Source organism: Melospiza georgiana, chromosome 4 (genome assembly GCF_028018845.1).
Source record: "Melospiza georgiana isolate bMelGeo1 chromosome 4, bMelGeo1.pri, whole genome shotgun sequence".
NCBI lineage: Eukaryota > Metazoa > Chordata > Aves > Passeriformes > Passerellidae > Melospiza > Melospiza georgiana.
The window spans coordinates 8,065,138-8,083,742 of NC_080433.1; the positions used below are offsets into that span (position 1 = coordinate 8,065,138).

At 43.1% G+C, this 18,605-nt stretch overlaps 1 protein-coding gene across 1 annotated transcript in view; it reads left to right on the forward strand.

Moving 5' to 3' along the window:
- The window catches only part of ELAPOR2 (endosome-lysosome associated apoptosis and autophagy regulator family member 2), a 102,317-nt gene that overhangs the window by 74,329 nt on the left and 9,383 nt on the right, over positions 1-18,605 (forward strand). The window contains exons 8-17 of the mRNA XM_058023022.1: positions 1,004-1,092; positions 4,288-4,468; positions 5,602-5,730; positions 6,676-6,766; positions 7,704-7,806; positions 8,578-8,715; positions 9,413-9,676; positions 11,695-11,868; positions 13,320-13,509; positions 16,937-17,033. Coding sequence (XP_057879005.1) covers positions 1,004-1,092; positions 4,288-4,468; positions 5,602-5,730; positions 6,676-6,766; positions 7,704-7,806; positions 8,578-8,715; positions 9,413-9,676; positions 11,695-11,868; positions 13,320-13,509; positions 16,937-17,033 — 1,456 coding nt within the window. The remainder of the gene's footprint in view (positions 1-1,003; positions 1,093-4,287; positions 4,469-5,601; positions 5,731-6,675; positions 6,767-7,703; positions 7,807-8,577; positions 8,716-9,412; positions 9,677-11,694; positions 11,869-13,319; positions 13,510-16,936; positions 17,034-18,605) is intronic.

Genomic DNA, 18,605 nt, shown 5'->3' on the forward strand with positions numbered 1-18,605 from the left:
GGTGGTGCTGTGCCCTCTCGTGGTAATTTGTGTTATGAGTTGGCAATGACAGGAATTTGCTTCATCACTGCCTTCAGCCTTAACATGTTTTGAGGATGTCCTTTCCAAACACTGTCTCCTGCCTTGCCCCTGCCTCCTGTGGGGTGGGAAAATGGGGTGATCTAGTTGCAAAACCTAGTCCCAAAGTGTTCTGTGTTTCCAGTTATGGTTAGGTGGTGATCTTCAAATGACATGGTCCTAATCTATTCTTCCTAGTCAAAAGGTCTTCAGATTTCTTCCTTGTAGTAGTTTTAGAAAGTTCTTGAAGAATCAGTTACTGACCATAGCACCAGCTGTCACCAATGGCTGCAAATGCCTGGGGACCTGTGCCTCTGCTCACAGTGGGAATGGAAATATCACAATATTATCTGGCAAGAGAAAAAATTGGGCCAGTGTTGTAAGGAAGTCTCTACAGGATTAGAGTGGTTGTGTTCCTTATCAAGTGAGAAAATATTTCCATGCTCTGTAAACTGTATAAATTGTTGTTTGAAGTGGGGAGGGTGTGATGGAATCATAGAGTGGTTTGGGTTGGAAAGGACCTTAGAAATAAGCTCATTCCAACCTCTGTGCCATGTGAAGGGAATTTTCCACTGGACCAGTTTGCTCAAAGCCCTATCCAACCAGGCCTTAACTGTTTCCAGAGATGGGATATTCACAACTTTTCTGGGTGACCTGTTCCAGTGTCTCACCATCCTCAGATTAAAAAACTTCTTCCTAATAATTGTCCCTGCATACACTGAATCAGTGGATTTCAGTGTGTCAGTATTTCACAGCTGGTATTTCCTCTGTTCCCCTGCTTCATTTCAGGGGAAGGTTCATGCAGACAACATTAAGAGCTTGATTTTTCATTTTCCTTTTATAATTTTCTGCTGACTCATTTTAACCTCCAGATTTCAAGCTTGTTATGTTTGTTTCCAGGGACCATTTGATAATTTAATATCCTGTTTCTCACCTTTTCTTTTAGAGGAGGGATCCAGTGCGTGCATAGAGCGACCTCCATGCACAAGCAAAGACTTTTTCCAGATCCACACCCCATGTGATAAGGAGGGAAAAGTAAGTAGAAGGCAAGATACTATTTTTAAGCTCACTGACCTTATTGCTATCTCTGCATTTGAAAGCAAGGTAGTTCTTTTCAGGAATCCATATCCCAATTACTTTCCCAATTTTGCTTTCAGTATAGAATCTGTGGCTTTGGGCTTGTCCTTTGCCTGCCCTCTCTGCAGCCTTTATCCCTCTGTAAGACTCTGCCAGATATGGGTCTGCCTAAGGGATGTGTTTTGCTGAGATGATAAGCTCCTTGCACTTGTGAAGGGTCTGATGGGGTCACTGGGGCTGCTTCCATACTTCCACGCTGCTGGAACACAGGGTGAAGCACTGTCCCAGCACAAGCCCATCTCTTTAGTTGTTAATAATCTTCCTGGCATATTTAAGCTTGTGATGACTGTCCCTGCAGCACCCAGGGGATAATTCAGGTGATGCCATGGCCCAGGAGCAGTGGATACAACCATCTCTATTTCAGGTGGAGGAGTGTTTGGCTGCATAGGTGTGAATGTGTCATGTCCCTTGGTTTTAGCATCAAAGGACAGGTTAAACTCTTGCCTGTGGTCAGGTAAAATACTGGTATATACAAAGTCTGGAGTGTCCATGTGTGTCAGCTCAGCTGCTGGTAATGTGCTTGTCCTATGGGATGCCTCAAATCACCTGGACTCTCAGGACATTGTTTCACCCAGAGACTTTAGATCCACTTGGTCTCTTATAGAGGGACCTCCTGGTGGAGCAGCCTGGCTTTGTCCTAGCAGTTAAGTGAAATTTTGGGAGGAATTTGGAGAAGAAACTGCGTGGACACTGTTTCATGTCTTTCCTTTCCCATCTCTCACTTAGATCCCATTTCTCAGATGGAATTGCAAATAGTCAAATTCCCTAACACCTGTGTGTTGCTGGCCTAATGCTTGCTGGCAGGATTGGGTATTTTGGAATCTCCTGATCAGTGAAATCTAAATGCAGCTTAGAGCTTGCATGCTTTGCTAACGAAGCATCAGTGAGTTTAGCCCCAGAGCTGTCAGGCTCTGCAACCTGGTCTTGACTCAGATTTCTGCTCTGTTAACTGTCTCTAATGACTCAAAAAATCAGCAGCAGTGTTCATGGCTACACCCCCAGGTACAGCTCTAATTGCAGCCTCCTGTGGTTTGTTCTGCCACTGCTCTGTGTGGTCCAAGTCTCCCTGACACTGAACAAGTTCCTGTTATTTGACCCTTTTCCAGTGGCCTTTCCCTTTACTGATGGATATCATTAGAATGCAAAGTGGGTTTTTCTGCAGACAGCCTTCCCTGCCCAGCTGCAATGACAGCAGCAGGTGTCACAGGCACACAGATACTGGCTGAGTTTTCAGGATTGGTTTCACTGCTCTGCATGGCTGGAAATTGGTTCAGCTTTGCTGTACTCCACATCTCTCTGTGTGATGCAGCTCAATGAGAGGGCCTGACTCTGCAGGCCATCCACAGGAGAATAGTGGCTGTAAAAGACCAGGCTATTGATCCCTGATTGCTGAAATAAGCCAGGTTTTCACTGAACAATAGATTGTGTTCTCCTTTCTGCTGTCCCACTCCATGTGTAGAAGGGACCTCTGGAGATTTATGCACTTTACTCTTGACTTTCCATCTACCTGCTGATTTAAAAATCCCAAGTTGAATGCTTCAGCCCCAGTCTGAGAAACCCCTCACCCCATGGCCACAGGCACCCTCTGACCCTGCTCTCCCTGCTCAGATGCAGGGGGATTCCTGTGGTAGGCTGTGTGTTTGGGCTCTGGTGCTTTGCCATCTTCTGAGCCTTTTCATTTTAAACACTGTGCACCCTGATGCTGCTCAACCATTTCTGGGGTGATTCTCCAGAAAATCCTCCAGGTGCTCAGGAGCAGCAAGGACAGGCTGATCCATAGGAAGAGGTGCCACTCTGGCAGTAGGAGCAGTGCCTCAGTGCTTGAGGACCCTGTGCCAGTGACCAGATTGAGCTAAGGTGGCCAGACAAGCCCATGGAGAAAAGACACAACCAGTGTTGAGCTGGGACATTGTGTCCAAGGGTCAGCCAGGGAACATGACCTGGCACAGCCATGGCTGCAACAAAGCACAGGCAGGGATGGAGAGTGAGAGCCTCAGCATCATTGGAGCTCCCAGGAGCCAGGGCTCAAGTGTGAACTGAGGCTTCTCCCAGCTTATTCTGTGGAACAGTTTCAAGAGGGATCAATGCTTCAGGTGCTCTGTGTTACCAGAGGGCTAACCCTGAGTGCAAGCAGCTCAACACCCAGGGTGACAGGGGGTCTGGGTCAAATTCACAAGATGAAATTTCCATTACCTGAGCTTCCAGCCTCAAAGGTCCCTGAGTGCTGGGACCAAAGGGTGGAAGTACCCAGAATGGGAACTGTGGACAGGTTAAACTCTTGCCAGTTGGGTTTCTCAGCTGTGGAACTCAGCTAAGTTTCATCTTGAGATGTAAAACTCTTCCAGAGAGAGACACAAAGTCAGATGAAATTTGAAACACAACTTTGTGGGTGATGCATCTCACCAAAGCTTCTCCTGAAGACAGAAGCTTGTGTCCTTAAAGGGGGGTGATGATGAAGAGGTGGCACCATGGTAACACTGTGGACTGATTCAAATTTGTGTTCATAAACTGCTTTTTATGTGATGACAAGGGATTGGAGGGGCTTGGGGAGAGCTCCTGCATGTTTTTGACATTTTCTCAATAGGTGAAAAATGGCAGGAGAGAAACTGGGAACTTTTCAAAGGACGGGCCAGTATGAATTAAAAATGCAGAACTTGGGGTTCTCTCTGCTAATCCAAATAAGGGGCTTTTATATGGCAGAAGTTTTATTTTGTGTTATTTTGTAAAATGCAGAGATTGCATATCCAGTTAGAATTATTTATCTGATGTTCCTCAGAATCCCCTTGCGTGGAAAATTTACTAAATAAAGAGAAATTAAATTTACTAATTAAAGAGGAAATTTACTAATTAAATAATAATTGTTTTAAGCTTCACATTTTTGTTTTGTCCTTAAAGCCTCATATCTTGCAATCTCCCAGTCATTTCTGCTGCCCTTACCTGCACTTCCCTTTATTGTCCTGTGTGTGCAAGGTCTGTTTTTGGCCTCAAATGATGAGAACACCCTAATTTAGTTTACAAGGGGGACCTTAATTGGTGCATCTACTTCTAAAGCTTCATGGTACATGGTGTGAGCTCAGTGTCTCTTCCTTCCAGACTCAGATCATGTACAAGTGGATTGAACCCAAGATCTGCAGAGAGGATCTCCCTGATGCATTGACCCTTCCTCCTTCTGGAGAGAGGCAGGACTGTCCACCCTGCAATCCTGGCTTTTACAACAATGCCTCATCTTCCTGTACTCCCTGCCCACCAGGCACATTTTCGGATGGGACACAGGGTAAGAGTCTGCAAAAAAATTTTGTGTGTCTCCAAAAGCAGTCATCATCAGTTTAGTGACATATCATCATAAGCCAGTGTTTGTTTTGCTTTAAATACTTGTTAAATAACATTTGAGAGCAAGATGTGGATATCTGTTTTCTCTCCTGAGTCCTTTCTTATCAGGGATCACTGCTCCAAGTTGGCCTGTGTTCTGGATGCATTTCTTGGCTGATAGAAACATCCTGAGAGTTATTTTAAGGGATTCTGAGAGGAGAATCAGAAATTTCCAGTCAGCAATTCCTCCTCAACTGTCGCAGACATTTTTTCACAGAAATCCTTTCTTTGGGATTTGTTCATCTTCTGGGAAGCTGAGGCCCCAGAAGAAGAATGTAAACAATTGTTATCGGCTGGTGTGGAATGCCACAGGTGCAGCGGTGATTGGGCTTCTGTGAGTGCTTGGATTTGCTGACCACTCAGAGGAGAGTTTGTCCTTGCTTTCTGCTGGACACAGAACTTTGTTACTCATTCTTTTCTATGCTATTCTTAGGTTAGCAGCCTCTGCAACTTCTCTCTTTATTCTTTTTAGTATAGTTATAATGTATTATATATCATATATCAATAAATCCAGCCTTCTGATCATCAACCAAGATTCTCATCCACTTCTCTCACCCTGAAGACCCTCATCAGGTCGCTGTAATACTCAACCATCCTCCTATCCATGCCAAATTCTTTCCTGCAAAAACCTCATTTTAAGCCCAGTCAGATGAATACCCTGCCAAAATACCCTGCCAACATTGTCTAGCCTAAACTCTGGCTTGTTGATTCTGAGATGCATTGGCCCAGTGGTCCCCTTCAGTATGTTGGGGGAACTCTTGTTTTTCAAACTTTCAGCTGAATCTATTAAAAAGTAAATGGGGGACCAGTTGCAGATTACTTAACACGATGTTATGATCTACAATTTACAAAATGCTGATCTCGCTTCCACTCTCCTGGTCCTGACAGGTCTTTGACTGTTTAACTACAAAGAAATAAATTATTTTCTTTGCTTATTACTTGCACCAGAGAGTAAAACAGCAGTATCTATGTACTTCAAAGCACTGTTTGACATGTGCCTTGGCTGTGTGATATCCTTTTCTGCCCTCTCACCCTTAGAGTGCAAAGCCTGCCCTGCTGGGACTGAGCCAGCTCTTGGCTTTGAGTACAAGTGGTGGAACATCCTGCCAGGAAACATGAAGACATCTTGCTTTAATGTTGGCAACTCCAAGTGTGACGGGATGAATGGTGAGCCAAACTCCCTGTTTTGTGTGATCCCATTCCTCCTGCATGGATCCCTGCGGTAATGGAGCACCCATCACAATGAGTGTGCTCTTGGCTGCATGACTCACAGCAGTTTCCTCCCTTTCCTTTAGTGGCACCAGGCTTGAAATTTCTTGTGGGAAGCAATGTCACAGTATCATAAAGGAATAAAAATCTCTTGGTATACCAGAGGAGGGCAGGAGCTGCAGCCTATGTGAAATTCCCTCAGCAAAGACCTATCCCACACTGGCTTTAATGCATCTTCAGATGCATTCATATCCCCATTGAAAAAAGCATTGTTTTGTCTTCTCCCTAGTTTATCTCCTTTTCTGCTTTGTGATAACTGTGCCCATCGAGGTCACAAATAATTCTTTTGGAAAACTTAATTACAGCCTGTAATTTTATTACTTTAGTGCTCAGAGCTTTCTCTCTGCACATGTGCTAAAATTGCAGCAGAGAGCAGTCACAGCTCACTGGTGAAAATGATCCTGTTTGGGACTCCTCCAGCCTTCTCTTGACAGATTTTCCTCAGCCTGATCCACCCTGTCAGACTGGTGTAACTCAAGCTTTGAATTATGCGTGTTGAGCAGAGGGGAACTGAAGTATGTGCTTAACATTTAACACACAGATTCACTGATTCATCTGTTTTAAAGCTGAAAGATATCAGATGGATTATCCCCCTTGAGCTGCACTGCACAGATCAGGGAATATCAATTGCTCTGCCGATTTGAAAGGTGAAAATTGCCTGTAAAATCAGCGGTTCATACAATTGCTAAAATTCTTCATTCAAATCATCGTGATATTGTTCTGTAGTTGATATCAGGCATCTTTAAAATACACTGACATACTGAATTGTTTAAAAATTATGGTAACATAGATTTCCTTTGCCACCAATTGATTGAATTTTTTTTCTTTTTCTGTTCTGTAAAGGTTGGGAGGTGGCTGGTGATCACATCCAGAGTGGGGCAGGAGGCTCTGACAATGACTATCTTATCTTGAGCCTGCACATCCCAGGATTTAAGTAAGGAATGGGATATTTTTTCATCTATTTCTCAGTTATTTCTGTCTCTTATACCTCTTTCACACTATCCCAGGGATAATTTGAGTGTTACTTTCTGAAGTGAAATAATGAATAGGAGACAAGAGGAATCTTGAATTTTATTCCCATGTCCCCAGTTTGTCTATTGAGGCAGGCAAGCCTGTGGGACTTTGGTTTTTAGCAAGGACATCTTGGACTGAAGTATTTGCTTCAGTCAAAGATGCAGCTAGCTGGCTGTCTGGAAGCTGAGAAAAGATATTACCATCCTCTGTTTCTAAATTATTCCACAGTAACCAGCTAAACCTGCCATGGGGTGGATACTGGAGTCTGCCCTAAAAGTATTTTAGTGAAACCCAGGTTACTTTGCCCTGTGGCTCCAGGCAGCCTCCACAGTCTGCGCTTCCCTTGGAGCCAGTGGGGAGGTGCAGGCACTGCAGGAGAATGGGAATGCCCCCACTCCTGCACACTCACACAGGATGAAATACCTGCTTAAGGTGTCTTCTGTCAAAAGAGTGAGCTTAGACTCCTAGCTCAGACCAGGTGCTGAATGTTGAGACCAGCAAGGTGTGGAAGATGAGCCCCACCCTCCCTCTGCTGTTTTCCAGCTGAGGTAGATGCAATTACCTTGGTGTAAATCACTTGAAGTATGTAATGTGTTTTAATAATAAGGCTCCCTACCAATATGGTCAAATTTGGGTGTTCATTATAAGGAGGGAAGTGTACAATAAAGAACTTAGACACTTAAAAAATGACCCTGCTGCACCCAATACTCAGTGCAGAGGCTCCCACCTTTCTGCAAAGACAGGTTTTCTATGACAGGACTTTGATGGCTTCACTGAACAAAAAGGAATTTGAAGGATTGACTGCTGCCTGTCTGGAGAGCACTGTATAAATATTTTGTTCCTTCTATGTTAAACAGACCTCCAACATCAGTGACCGGAGCAACTGGGTCAGAACTCGGCCGGATTACTTTTATTTTTGAGACCATCTGTTCAGCAGATTGTGTGCTGTACTTTATGGCAGTAAGTGAGACCTCTTTCTCCATGAGCCTGGTATTCCACAAGTCACTTTTATACCTCTGCATAGGTGTGATTAGCTGCACTTGGTTTATTGTGGTTATTCATGGCATTAGTTTAATATCTGCAGTGCCCTTGCAGGAAGGATTTAATGAATGACCTAGTGAAATTCCTCCAGCACATGAGTTGTGAACCATTCCTGGCTATCTGCTTATTCTAAAAGTAATCACTGGACACTAAGGAGCCCCTATTAAATTAATTTTTCCCCTATTAAATTGACTGATGAAATTATCAGTGTCTCTTGTGCTGTTGAGTTAGCATCTAGTAACAGAGTGACAAGTGAAGATCTGGGACAGAGAATGGGAAGAGGACAGTTTGGAAATTTAGACTTGATCCTGTCAGTGACCTGGAGGATCAGTAGAGCAGCAGACAGATGTTTGTTTGAATGTCCATTAGCTGAGGAAGGCAAATGGATCTGCAATGGTTCCCTTGCCCCTTCCACTGAAAGGGGAAGCTGGTTATTTTTGGTATTTAGTGGCTCTTTAAAGGAACCTGCTTTTAATTTAAAGAGAATTGAGTGGAAATTAGGTGGCAATTTAGAACAGTCTGAAAATTTGTCAGTTGTGCAAAACAAAACAAGTATGTTTGCTTTATTAAATGTTAAATGATGTTGTGGAGTCCTTTTAATATGCTAATCTCTAGATCATAAAACACTGGTGCTTGGTGTAGTATGACCACACTTTGTTCCTTTTTTTTTAAATTATGCCCATTTTGTAGGATGTAAATCGAAAAAATACCAATGTGGTGGAATCATGGGAAAAAAGTAAAGAAAGACAATCCTACACTCACATCATCTCCAAAAATGCTTCCTTCACATTCACCTGGGCCTTTCAGAGAATAAATGAAGGTCAAGATGTAAGTACTTTTTTATGTGTGGGGCTTTACAAAACATCATTCTTTGGACACTCTCTGCCAGAACTCCAGCCCTCTGTTGAAGCTCACAGGTTTCCCATAAGGGACGAGTGGCTCTCACCACAAAGCACAGCTGGGAGGCAGCTGTGCATAACCAATCCATGAGCAAGGACAGAGCCACGGATGAGCTGATCCCTGAATTGGTGCACAGAGGTGTGGGTGGTGTCCCCAGTGTGATGACACCAGGTGTGGTATTTGCAGGGATCCCCTTGGCAGGGAGGAATGATGAGGAGGACTCCATCTTATCAGAAGGCTAATTAATTACTTTATTATACTATATTATTTTATACTATATTACACTATGTTACATTGCATCTAAACTGAATCTGCCAAGCACTCAACTCTGCACAGAACTGCACAGAATCCTGTGACTGTCAGCCAACAATCCTCACACACACACACACACCCTGATAGGCCAAGGAAACAAAACACCATCACTTTGGGTAAACAATCTCCACATTGCATTCTACTTTGGCACAAACATGGGCACAGCAAACGATAAGAATTGTGTTTTCTTTCTCTGATGTTCAGAGAATGTGAAACTCAGAAACATTCTTGGGAAGAATTGTGCCTTGCTTTTCTCTGTGAAGAGAAATGTGGTGACAAACTCCCGGCGTGGTTTCCTTGGCTCTCGTTCCAGAGCAGGCAGTTCATCAATGACATGGCCAAGATCTACTCCATCACGGTGACCAACGCAGTGGATGGAGTGGCCTCCTCCTGCCGGGCCTGTGCCCTGGGCTCCGAGCAGTTGGGCTCGTCCTGCGTGCCCTGCCCTCCAGGACACTACATCGAGAAGGAGAGCAGCCAGTGCAAGGAGTGTCCTGACAACACCTTCCTGTCCATCCACCAGGTGTACGGCAGGGAGGCCTGCATCCCGTGCGGGCCTGGCAGCAAGAGCACCAAGGTACCCAGCCTGGGCGTTTCTGGGAGATGGGCACACAGGGTTTGTTGAGCTGGAAGCTCTCGGGGGGGTGCTTCTAGTGCTCTCCTACAGGCATGTGCCTTGTGAGAACTGGAACATGACTATGACCAATGTGCCCACCAAAGATGTCACTTATTGCTATATATTGGAATATTACCGATACAGCCGGACTGACGTGCTTGAGCTTGTCTGGCCCTTGGTGTTGAACCAAATAGCAGCACTGTGGTGTTTTCACCCCAGAGACACTTTTGGGTAGCTGTGTGCTGCAGCTGGGCACATGGAGACAAGTCCAGGCGTGCAGCTCTGGTGGTGGCAGGATGGAGCTCTTCTCACAGAGGGGCCACTCTATCGCTGTCCGGGGGTCTCTGTACGAGTCACAAACGGGACGGGACTGCTGTGGAACGTGCCTTGAGCTGTTTTATTTTCCAGCATCAGTCTCATTACATGGTTATGACAATGGGAAGCTGCTGCTTAGCTCAAATCACAGTTCTTCTGTTTCTGAGGCCTGCATTTTGCAGCTTTCTCGAAACCCTCTGATTTTGTGCGTTCCCACACCACTCCTCAGGCTTACCTCTGGTGGAGAAGCTTTAAGGTGGTGGTGAAGGAAAGGAGTCAGTTCTGACGGAGGGTTTCGATCCAGAGCTTTATTCCTGGCCCACAGGCCTCTGAATCCAGCAGCAGCTCCAACAGAACTCTCTGAACCTCATGGTTGCTGTTCCTTTTAACCCCGGGGATAAGGGGGAGGGAAGGGGTAGGAATCTCACCAACCAGGTACAGGAGGGGAGGGACAAAGGGACAAAGGACACCTGGATGGCCCAATGCCCCCCCAGGAGTAGAGGGCATCCTTTGGATCTGACAATCACTCAATGCCCTTCTGGAATTCCAGGATTGACAGACAGCACTCAGCAGGGTTCAGTGAGGGGAATTATCAGGGGAGGGACCCGAGGTTCTGAGGTAAATCCTGAAATCACAACGCAACAGCAATAGGACACGAATAATACAACGTGGACATGCAGCTCTCTGATGGTGAAAAGAGAACATTTAATTTCTGACTCCAACATTTATAGATTTCCAAAAGTGACAGTGGATTGGATGGTGATGGTGCCACCTCTCCAATGACACTGGACAAACCAGCAGTCCATCAAAATTGTCCTCCTCCATAAAAGAATGCAAACAATAAATTATTTATATGAAGTGTGTGAGAAAGTTCATTACAAGAATGTAAACATCAGAAAGCTTAGACAAACTAAAAAGAAACCGGGGAGACAGTCACTAGTCTAATTTCTGTTTGTAAATAATCAGATAAAAGTGACAACTTCAGTTCAAAAAAATGTTCATTTCAAGAAGCTGTAGTGTAGACAGTGTACAAACAGGGCAAGTATCTATGTTACTTCCACCAAAGCTATCCCAATCCCTGCTCTTTTAAACTCAGGGACTTCCCCATCTGGATGATATTTCTGGGCCTTTAGAAACCTGTAACAAGTTCCTCTTATATGAAACTGTAAGCATAAGTAAACATTTATCATGTTCAAGGAGCTGCACTGGTACTGGAAGAACAGCTCCAGTTTGTTTGTATTCTGCCTGTTTTCTGCTGTGTTCATATCCTGCCCTTGTTTCTTGAGCTGTTCTTGTGTTTCCTTTACAAAATGCAAGTGTAACCAAGGACATATTTTGGTCTGTTTACAGGGATTTAAGCTGGAACATTGGGATCCTAAAAGTACCCTGAACAAAAGAAAGCAAGAAATTGCATTCTCTTGGCTAATGCAGCAGACAACAGAAAAACCAGGCTTAGGGAACATTTTAGTCCTGATATGTGATTGCAAGGGACTGGAATGGGAATGGGAATTATCCCAAGGGAAAGATGAGTTACAGGAGAGGATAGAGTTCCCATTCATCCTTAACAAGGAAAGCAGTCCTGTCTGCACCCGTGCTTTAACTCTGAGGTGAATGGTTTGCTGCTGTTCCATGACTGCTTTTTAATGGATGCCTCTGCCTTGCAGGACCACTCTGCCTGCTTCAGTGATTGCCTGCTGTCCTATGTCAAGGATAACCAGAGCCTGAATTACAATTTTAGCAACCTCAGCCAGGTGGGCTCGCTGATGAGTGGACCCAGCTTCACTTCCCGCGGGACCAAGTTCTTCCACTTCTTTAACATCAGCCTGTGTGGGAATGAGGTGAGCTCAGCTGGGCCTGAGGGTTGGGAGCATGGACCAATTTGTTGCTTGTGCTGATGCTCTGGGGTGACAATGAGACAGGACAAAGACTCCCTGTCAGCTGAATTGTCACCAATACTGTGCAAACACTTCCCTTTGGATCTTGCTTTGCAGTGCAAGAGGACTTTTGAGCACCCAAGTGATTTTCCAGAGCAGAGATACTGTGTTATAGGCCATGAATAAAGCTCAGAAGAAAATTCCTGTCACATCCCTGCTTTTTCTTTCCTGTGCCTTTAAGTCACTTGCATCGTGACCCTGTCCTTTGTGTGCTGCCACCAAGGAGCCCAAATTAAGAGTTTGAGTCTTTCAGCTGGCAACTGCTTTCCATATGTGTCCCTCATTGCTTCACTGGAGATGCTGTATGCAGAGCCCCTGGTCACCCTGTTGTCTGCCAGTGGCCAAGATGCCCAGTGCTGACTTTGCAGCCTTGGAGAGTGGCATAAAAATGTGTTTTTAGTTTGTGAGTTAAACAGGCTCTGTCTGGAGCTTGGACTGAAGCAGAGTATGTTGTCACACACCTAAATTGACTTTCAGAGCAGTACCAGTGTTGTGCATTGTCCCATGAAAAACATGTGTAGTTAACAATAATGCTCAGCCCTGTGAAGTTCTGAAGTCTTTTTGCCGTGTATCAAAGGATTTGCATGAGTTAAGACAAATGAGTAGTCACATTTCTTTATAGCATTTTGCATACTTTTAGGCTTGTTTGTGTGTTTTACTACCTGGATTAGACCTACTCACAGCTAGATCCACAAATGTAGATATTTTTCTCTCCTCTGTGGATCTGGTCTTCACTTTCCCAAACTACTACAATGGTACTACAGTACAACCAACCATATGGTTAGGTGGTGAGTGCTTGACATTTTGTTAGGAAAACTGAGTCTGGTAATTTGTCTTTCATTGCTGTTGCTCTGATTCTAGCACTGATCTTGACATTCCACATTAAAGCAGTCTTGAAGGCTATAGATCTGTTTAGAGATTTCATGTATTTGTGCTTTGAAAATATTTTATCTGGATTAAATCCCAAATAAAGAGGTATTCTACAGTATATTATTTAAAGGCAAGAAAAATAGGGTTTTCCTTTGCAAGCATTTTACTATGCTCTGCAAGTAAACAGTGTGCTGTCAAGATAAAGAAGAGTGCTCCACAGTACAGATTTCTGATAAGTCACGTGCCAGAGGTGACATTGTATTTCTGAGTCTGTACAAGGCTTTAATGGGAGCTTTGACAATGGCACAGTTTGTTGTGGTTTGTCCCTCTTATGACTGACACATAGAGACATCAACTTGTTGTAAGGTAAAGTAATGAATCTCATCCAGTTTGCAATCAGCAAGTTTGCAATCTCTCTCTTCCCAAACTTTTTCACATCTTATCAACAACCAACAGCTTCTCCCTTTTTTCCTGATTGTCCGCAGGGGAAGAAGATGGCAATTTGCACTGACAATATCACAGATGTTACTCTGAAGGACATGGTTGCAGAATCAGAAGATTTTTCCAATTTTGTGGGAGCTTTTGTCTGTCAGTCCACCATCATCCCATCAGACAGCAAGGGCTTCCGAACAGCCCTGGCTCTGCAGTCCAACAGCCTTGCTGACAGGTTCTTAGGTACACAGTTTGTCTTCTCCTTGTTGTTGTGAATGCACTCTCATGTATTTAGGGCTGCTGAGTAAATCCTTCCTGGCTCAGCAGCTGCATTACTTTGAGGGAAGGGTGAAGGGGCAGCCCAGGATCAGTCTGAGGGTTCCTGAGCTGTGAAGCAGCTCTGCACAGATGCCTGCGTGTTTTGCTGATGTTTCAGTTCAGCTGATGGCTGGAGGAGAAAAGCAAGGGCTGTGCATTTTTAGTTTTCTGTTTCTGTGTTATTCACTCTTCCTTGTGCTTGGTTGTGTGGGTCTCACAGTGCATAGCATTTCAGCACAAAAATCTGGAGAGTGTAATTAAAAAGCACTGGTTTTATTTTATGTTCTGTACCCACCTCACTCAGGGCAGGACCAATGACTGTGAGAGTCACTTTAGTCCAAGTGTTTCTGCCCGTACCAAGATCCCACTTGGGCAATTTTAGAAGAAGAAACTGATGTGGGGACATAATTAGACAAGGAACCAGGAGGCTTAGGGCAGCACGTGGCTTTGCACATCATTAAGTTTTACATTGGTCCAGATCACAAATTCCCAGAATCTGAGGCCAGATGAGACAATGAAGTCATTTGCTCTGCTCACCTATCCATTACAGGCACTGAGTGTTTGTACTTTCTCCCTGGCACTGAGCCCAGAAACTTAAGTTTGACAAAAGCACATCTTTGGAAGAGCATTCAACCTGGACTTTGAAGACTGCCAGAAATAACAACTTTGCCACAGTCACTGGTATTTTTTTCCACTGATCAAACACCATCTCTCTGTTTTTAAAGTAGGCTTGTCTCCTATTTGAATTTCTCTGACTTCAGTTTCCAGCTCTTGCTTTTTATTAGTCTTTCTCCAGATCACACCAATGTTTTCCTTCTTGAAGAAATATTTTGTGTACTGGAATTGTCACACCCTTCTGATAAATTAAGCAGACCAAGTTCTTCTACTTGTCTTGCTATCATGTATTTATTTTGACCACCTAAAGTGCTCACCTAAAGTGCACTTTGAGGCTCTTTCTACACTTTCGGTAACTTTTTATATTTTTTTAAAGCACAGAATGGAATAGTATCCCAGTATTTAATTTGCTATAATGGCAATAAAAATTTTGCATTTGGAATCCCTGCATCCTTCTTTCTCTAAACTTAAGGGATTTAGTGATGGCTTCTTGGATCTGATGTAGAAGTTACAGTTTCCAAAGGAAATCTCTCTTTCTTAAGACTGGCCTTCAATTCTTGCTGCACTTGTATTATATATTTTATTAATATAATATAATATAATATAATATAATATAATATAATATAATATAATATAATATAATATAATATAATATAATATAATATAATATAATCTATAGAGTTTGTTTGGGACCATCTTGCTAAGTGAACCCAGCAACCAAGTTGCTCTGAATTTTATTTTTAATCCTCTTAATCTTTGTCTCATCTACACACTTTACCAGCATGGATTATACAGTTGCTTGCAGATCCCTGATGTTAATCTTGCATTTTCACACTTCAATATTGATGTCTAGAGAAGCCTGGAGACATCCCATGTTTGATGAGAATTTCCCATGGCCAGATAATTTTATAATGGCTTAGCTAAATAGTTTTTAATGCAGAGTGTGCTCCTAATTGATAGTACACTGCTAACTTTTTAATTAGAACCTCATGTGGTAATTAGTGAAATACTTGATACATTTACATAACTTTAGCAACCAAGTTCATCAGCACTCAAGGAATGAGATCAGATTTGTTCAACCAACAAGGTTCTCCCTAAATTCTTTTTGACTTTCTGTCATTGTGCATCTGTCCATGAACTGAGACCCATTTTCCATCATCATTATTGCGTCTCATTGTGAGAGACACATTACAATTCAGGTCACCATATCCCCTCTCCATGAGTCTTTTGACAATTCACTGTCATCAAAAGCTCTGTTAAAGGTCACTCTTAGGTATGGGTTTCTAGTTCACAAACATTCATGCCAGTAAATGCCAATATTGTCTCCTGCCACCAGAGGAATGAGAGAGGGCAATTATTGTCTTGAAAAACAAGGAGATAGTCCTGACTTTTTTTCTAATACAAAGAAATGATGTCAAGCTCTTCTGGCACCTTTTTTTTATCTCAGTTGCTAAATTTTGAATTGTTGGAGTTTGCCTTTCCTAACATAGCAAGGATGTGGAGCTGCTGAAGTGAGTCCAGAGGAGGCCAAAACGTGGTCAGGGGGCTGACCACCCCTCCTGGGTGACAGGCTGAGAGAACTGGGCTTGTTCAGCCTGGAGAAGGTTTCAAGGAGATTTTAGAGCATCTTCCAGTACCTAAAGGGGCTGCAAGAGAGCTGGAGAGGGATTTTTTACAAGAGCATGCAGTGACAGAAGAAGGTGGAGTGGTTCCAACTTAAAGAGAGTAGGTTTAGATTAGATATTAGGAATAAATTCCCTGTGAGGGTGGTGAGACAATGGCACAGGTTGCCCAGAGAAGCTGTGGCTGCCCCATGCCTGGAAACATTCAAGAAGAGGTTGGACAGGGTTTTGAGCAACCTGGTCTGTGAAAAGTGTCCCTGCCCAGGGCAGGGTTTGCAACAAAATTATCTTTAAGGTTCCTTCCAACCCAAACCATTCTGTGAGTCTGTGATTCTATCAACTGTTTCAAGAGTAAGTGGAAAGCTTCTTTTCTTCAGTCTTTTCACCAGTTTCTGACCACTACCACTTCTTGTTCTATCAATTTTTAACTCCTGGGAAGGATGCAGCCCCCTTTGTACAACTCCCTCTTCTGAAATGTTGCAGTGAAGCACCAATATTTTCTGTCTTCTTTGGTTCATGGGGTTGGAAAGATCTCTAAGAACTCTGATTACTTGCGTTTTCCTCCTTTTCAGCTTTTGCCCAGAATCCATGTAGTTCATACACCAGCCTGTCATTTGTTCCAAAAAGTGCCATCAAGGCTTCCCCATGATTCCATAATACTTCTGAGTCTTGTTATTCCATCTCTCAAAGCACTGCAAATTGCTCAGGTCATTACCTGGTTTTGATGTGTGAGGGTTGTACACTCAAGGCATATGCTCTGAGGGGTTGCATCAGATATCTTCAGCAGTCCTTTGCCAGCCTAAATTATTTAATGTTTCTTTAATATCCAGTCATTGCTTTAAATTAATATAAAAGAGTAATAAGTATTTACACAGGTGTTTGGGTTTGGTTTTTTTTTGCTCTATCTGCATGAGGAAATCGGACTGTATGAGGAACATATATATCTGCAAAATTTAGTTAGAAAAAAGTGTGTGTAATGTACAACGATGTCATTAAATGCTATAAAGTGAGATCCACAGCTTTCAGACTGAGAAAATATTACACATGGACCCCTCTAAAATTCATTAATAGATTGCTTTTTTTTATTTTTTTATTTTTAATTTCTTCAATTTTAGGAGCTACTGTTGAAACAGTGCTGGAAAATATCAGCATCAAGGCAGATATATTTCCTCCCTCTCCAAGCAAAATACCAGATGTGCATTTCTTTTACAAGTGGGTAAAAAGTGCTGTGTATTGCATTGTCAGATGTCTTCATTTGTTTAGAGGAAACTAAAACTGTGAAGGGGGATCTATAACCCACCTTTAACCTTTGCACTTTAAGCAATATCTGCCTGATATTGATTGACATGTTGAAGATCATCTTATGAAATCAGCAAACACTCTTTACTCAAATCTAAATAAGTCTTGATCCATAGAAAGTGATCCCAGAGCTTTGATTCATCCAGATGACGCTTTCAGTGTCCTGTTACTTTCCATATTTTCTCATATATGACTTGGAAATGTCCACTTGTGGTTGCATATTTTCTTTCACTTTCATTTGTGTTTACTTTGATGCTACAGATTAAAAGTAATTGTTTCAACACACACAGTTACTAGAGTGCTTTTCCCATTCTTCACTCTTCTCCATAAAAAGAATGCCTCAGTTTGGGTAGGAAGCAGCTCAAAGATCAGCTCAGTTCAGATGTCGACATGCTGATCTTCATGTCAGCTGTGTTTCTAAGCTGGGACTTAATTGAATATAGGACATTGGATATCAGCATTTTATGCTTATGTGAATACTTAAATTATGTGTCTGATTCTGCAAACTGAACCCCACACCAGAGACCCTACTTTGAGCATATTATGAACTTGGCTTACAAGGTCTATCATGCTGGAATAAGATCTTTTAAATCCCCTTTAACTGGGGGTACAAGTTGTGGGTTTCTCTGGGTCTGGATTGAAGGCATTTGAGATGGCAGTTCTTGTTCAGACTCAGCTGTTTATTATTTCTTATCAGTAAAACAGTCTCACTGCTGTGAGCTGGGCAGTTTTTCGTTAGAAGGCACAAAATGGCCAACAGTCTCTTGTTACAAGGTCTTTTAAGACTAAACTCTCCAGTTAAGAACTGACACCTAGATTATTTTCCCCTTTACCCCAATAACTGATCCCACAGAGCCCACAATGGGGACTTTCCTGCCCAATTACAAAATGCCACCCAAACCCATGGAGAAGGAGGAAGAAGAAGCATGAAGAAGAAACCCAGGATGACACCCTGTGCCCTCCATCTTGCTTCCATCCACTACATACTAAAAATCCCAAAACCTCAATTTCTCACCAAGTGATACACCTACACTGCTCTCTATAATCTATTGCACACTTTTGTGGATTCCAGTCTACCTTGAAGTCTGGGAAACTTTCTCCCTGAATGAGGGTCAAAGTCAGGGCTCCCCTGGGGGTCAGGGCACCCCAGAGCAGACAGAGGAATATTCCCAGTGCTCTGGGTTTCCATACAGGACAGTTTGTTTCTCAGGTTGCTAGGCTGGGAGTGAGCCCTCAGAGCCTCTCCAGCAGAGTAACACAACAACCACAGCACCTGTGACTCTCCTTTTCAATCATTTTGTTCTGTTTGTGGCAAAGTTCACTCCTTGATGCAGCAGATTCAGAAAACCAGAGCAGTTCCCTGAGTAGCATCTCAGAGCACTTTGAGATTTAAATGAATTGGAGAGGCCTACCCTGATTCTGTTGCTCTTTTTTTCGTTTGTTTGTTTGTTTGTTTTTCACCTGGCAAAGTCAAAACCATTGTGG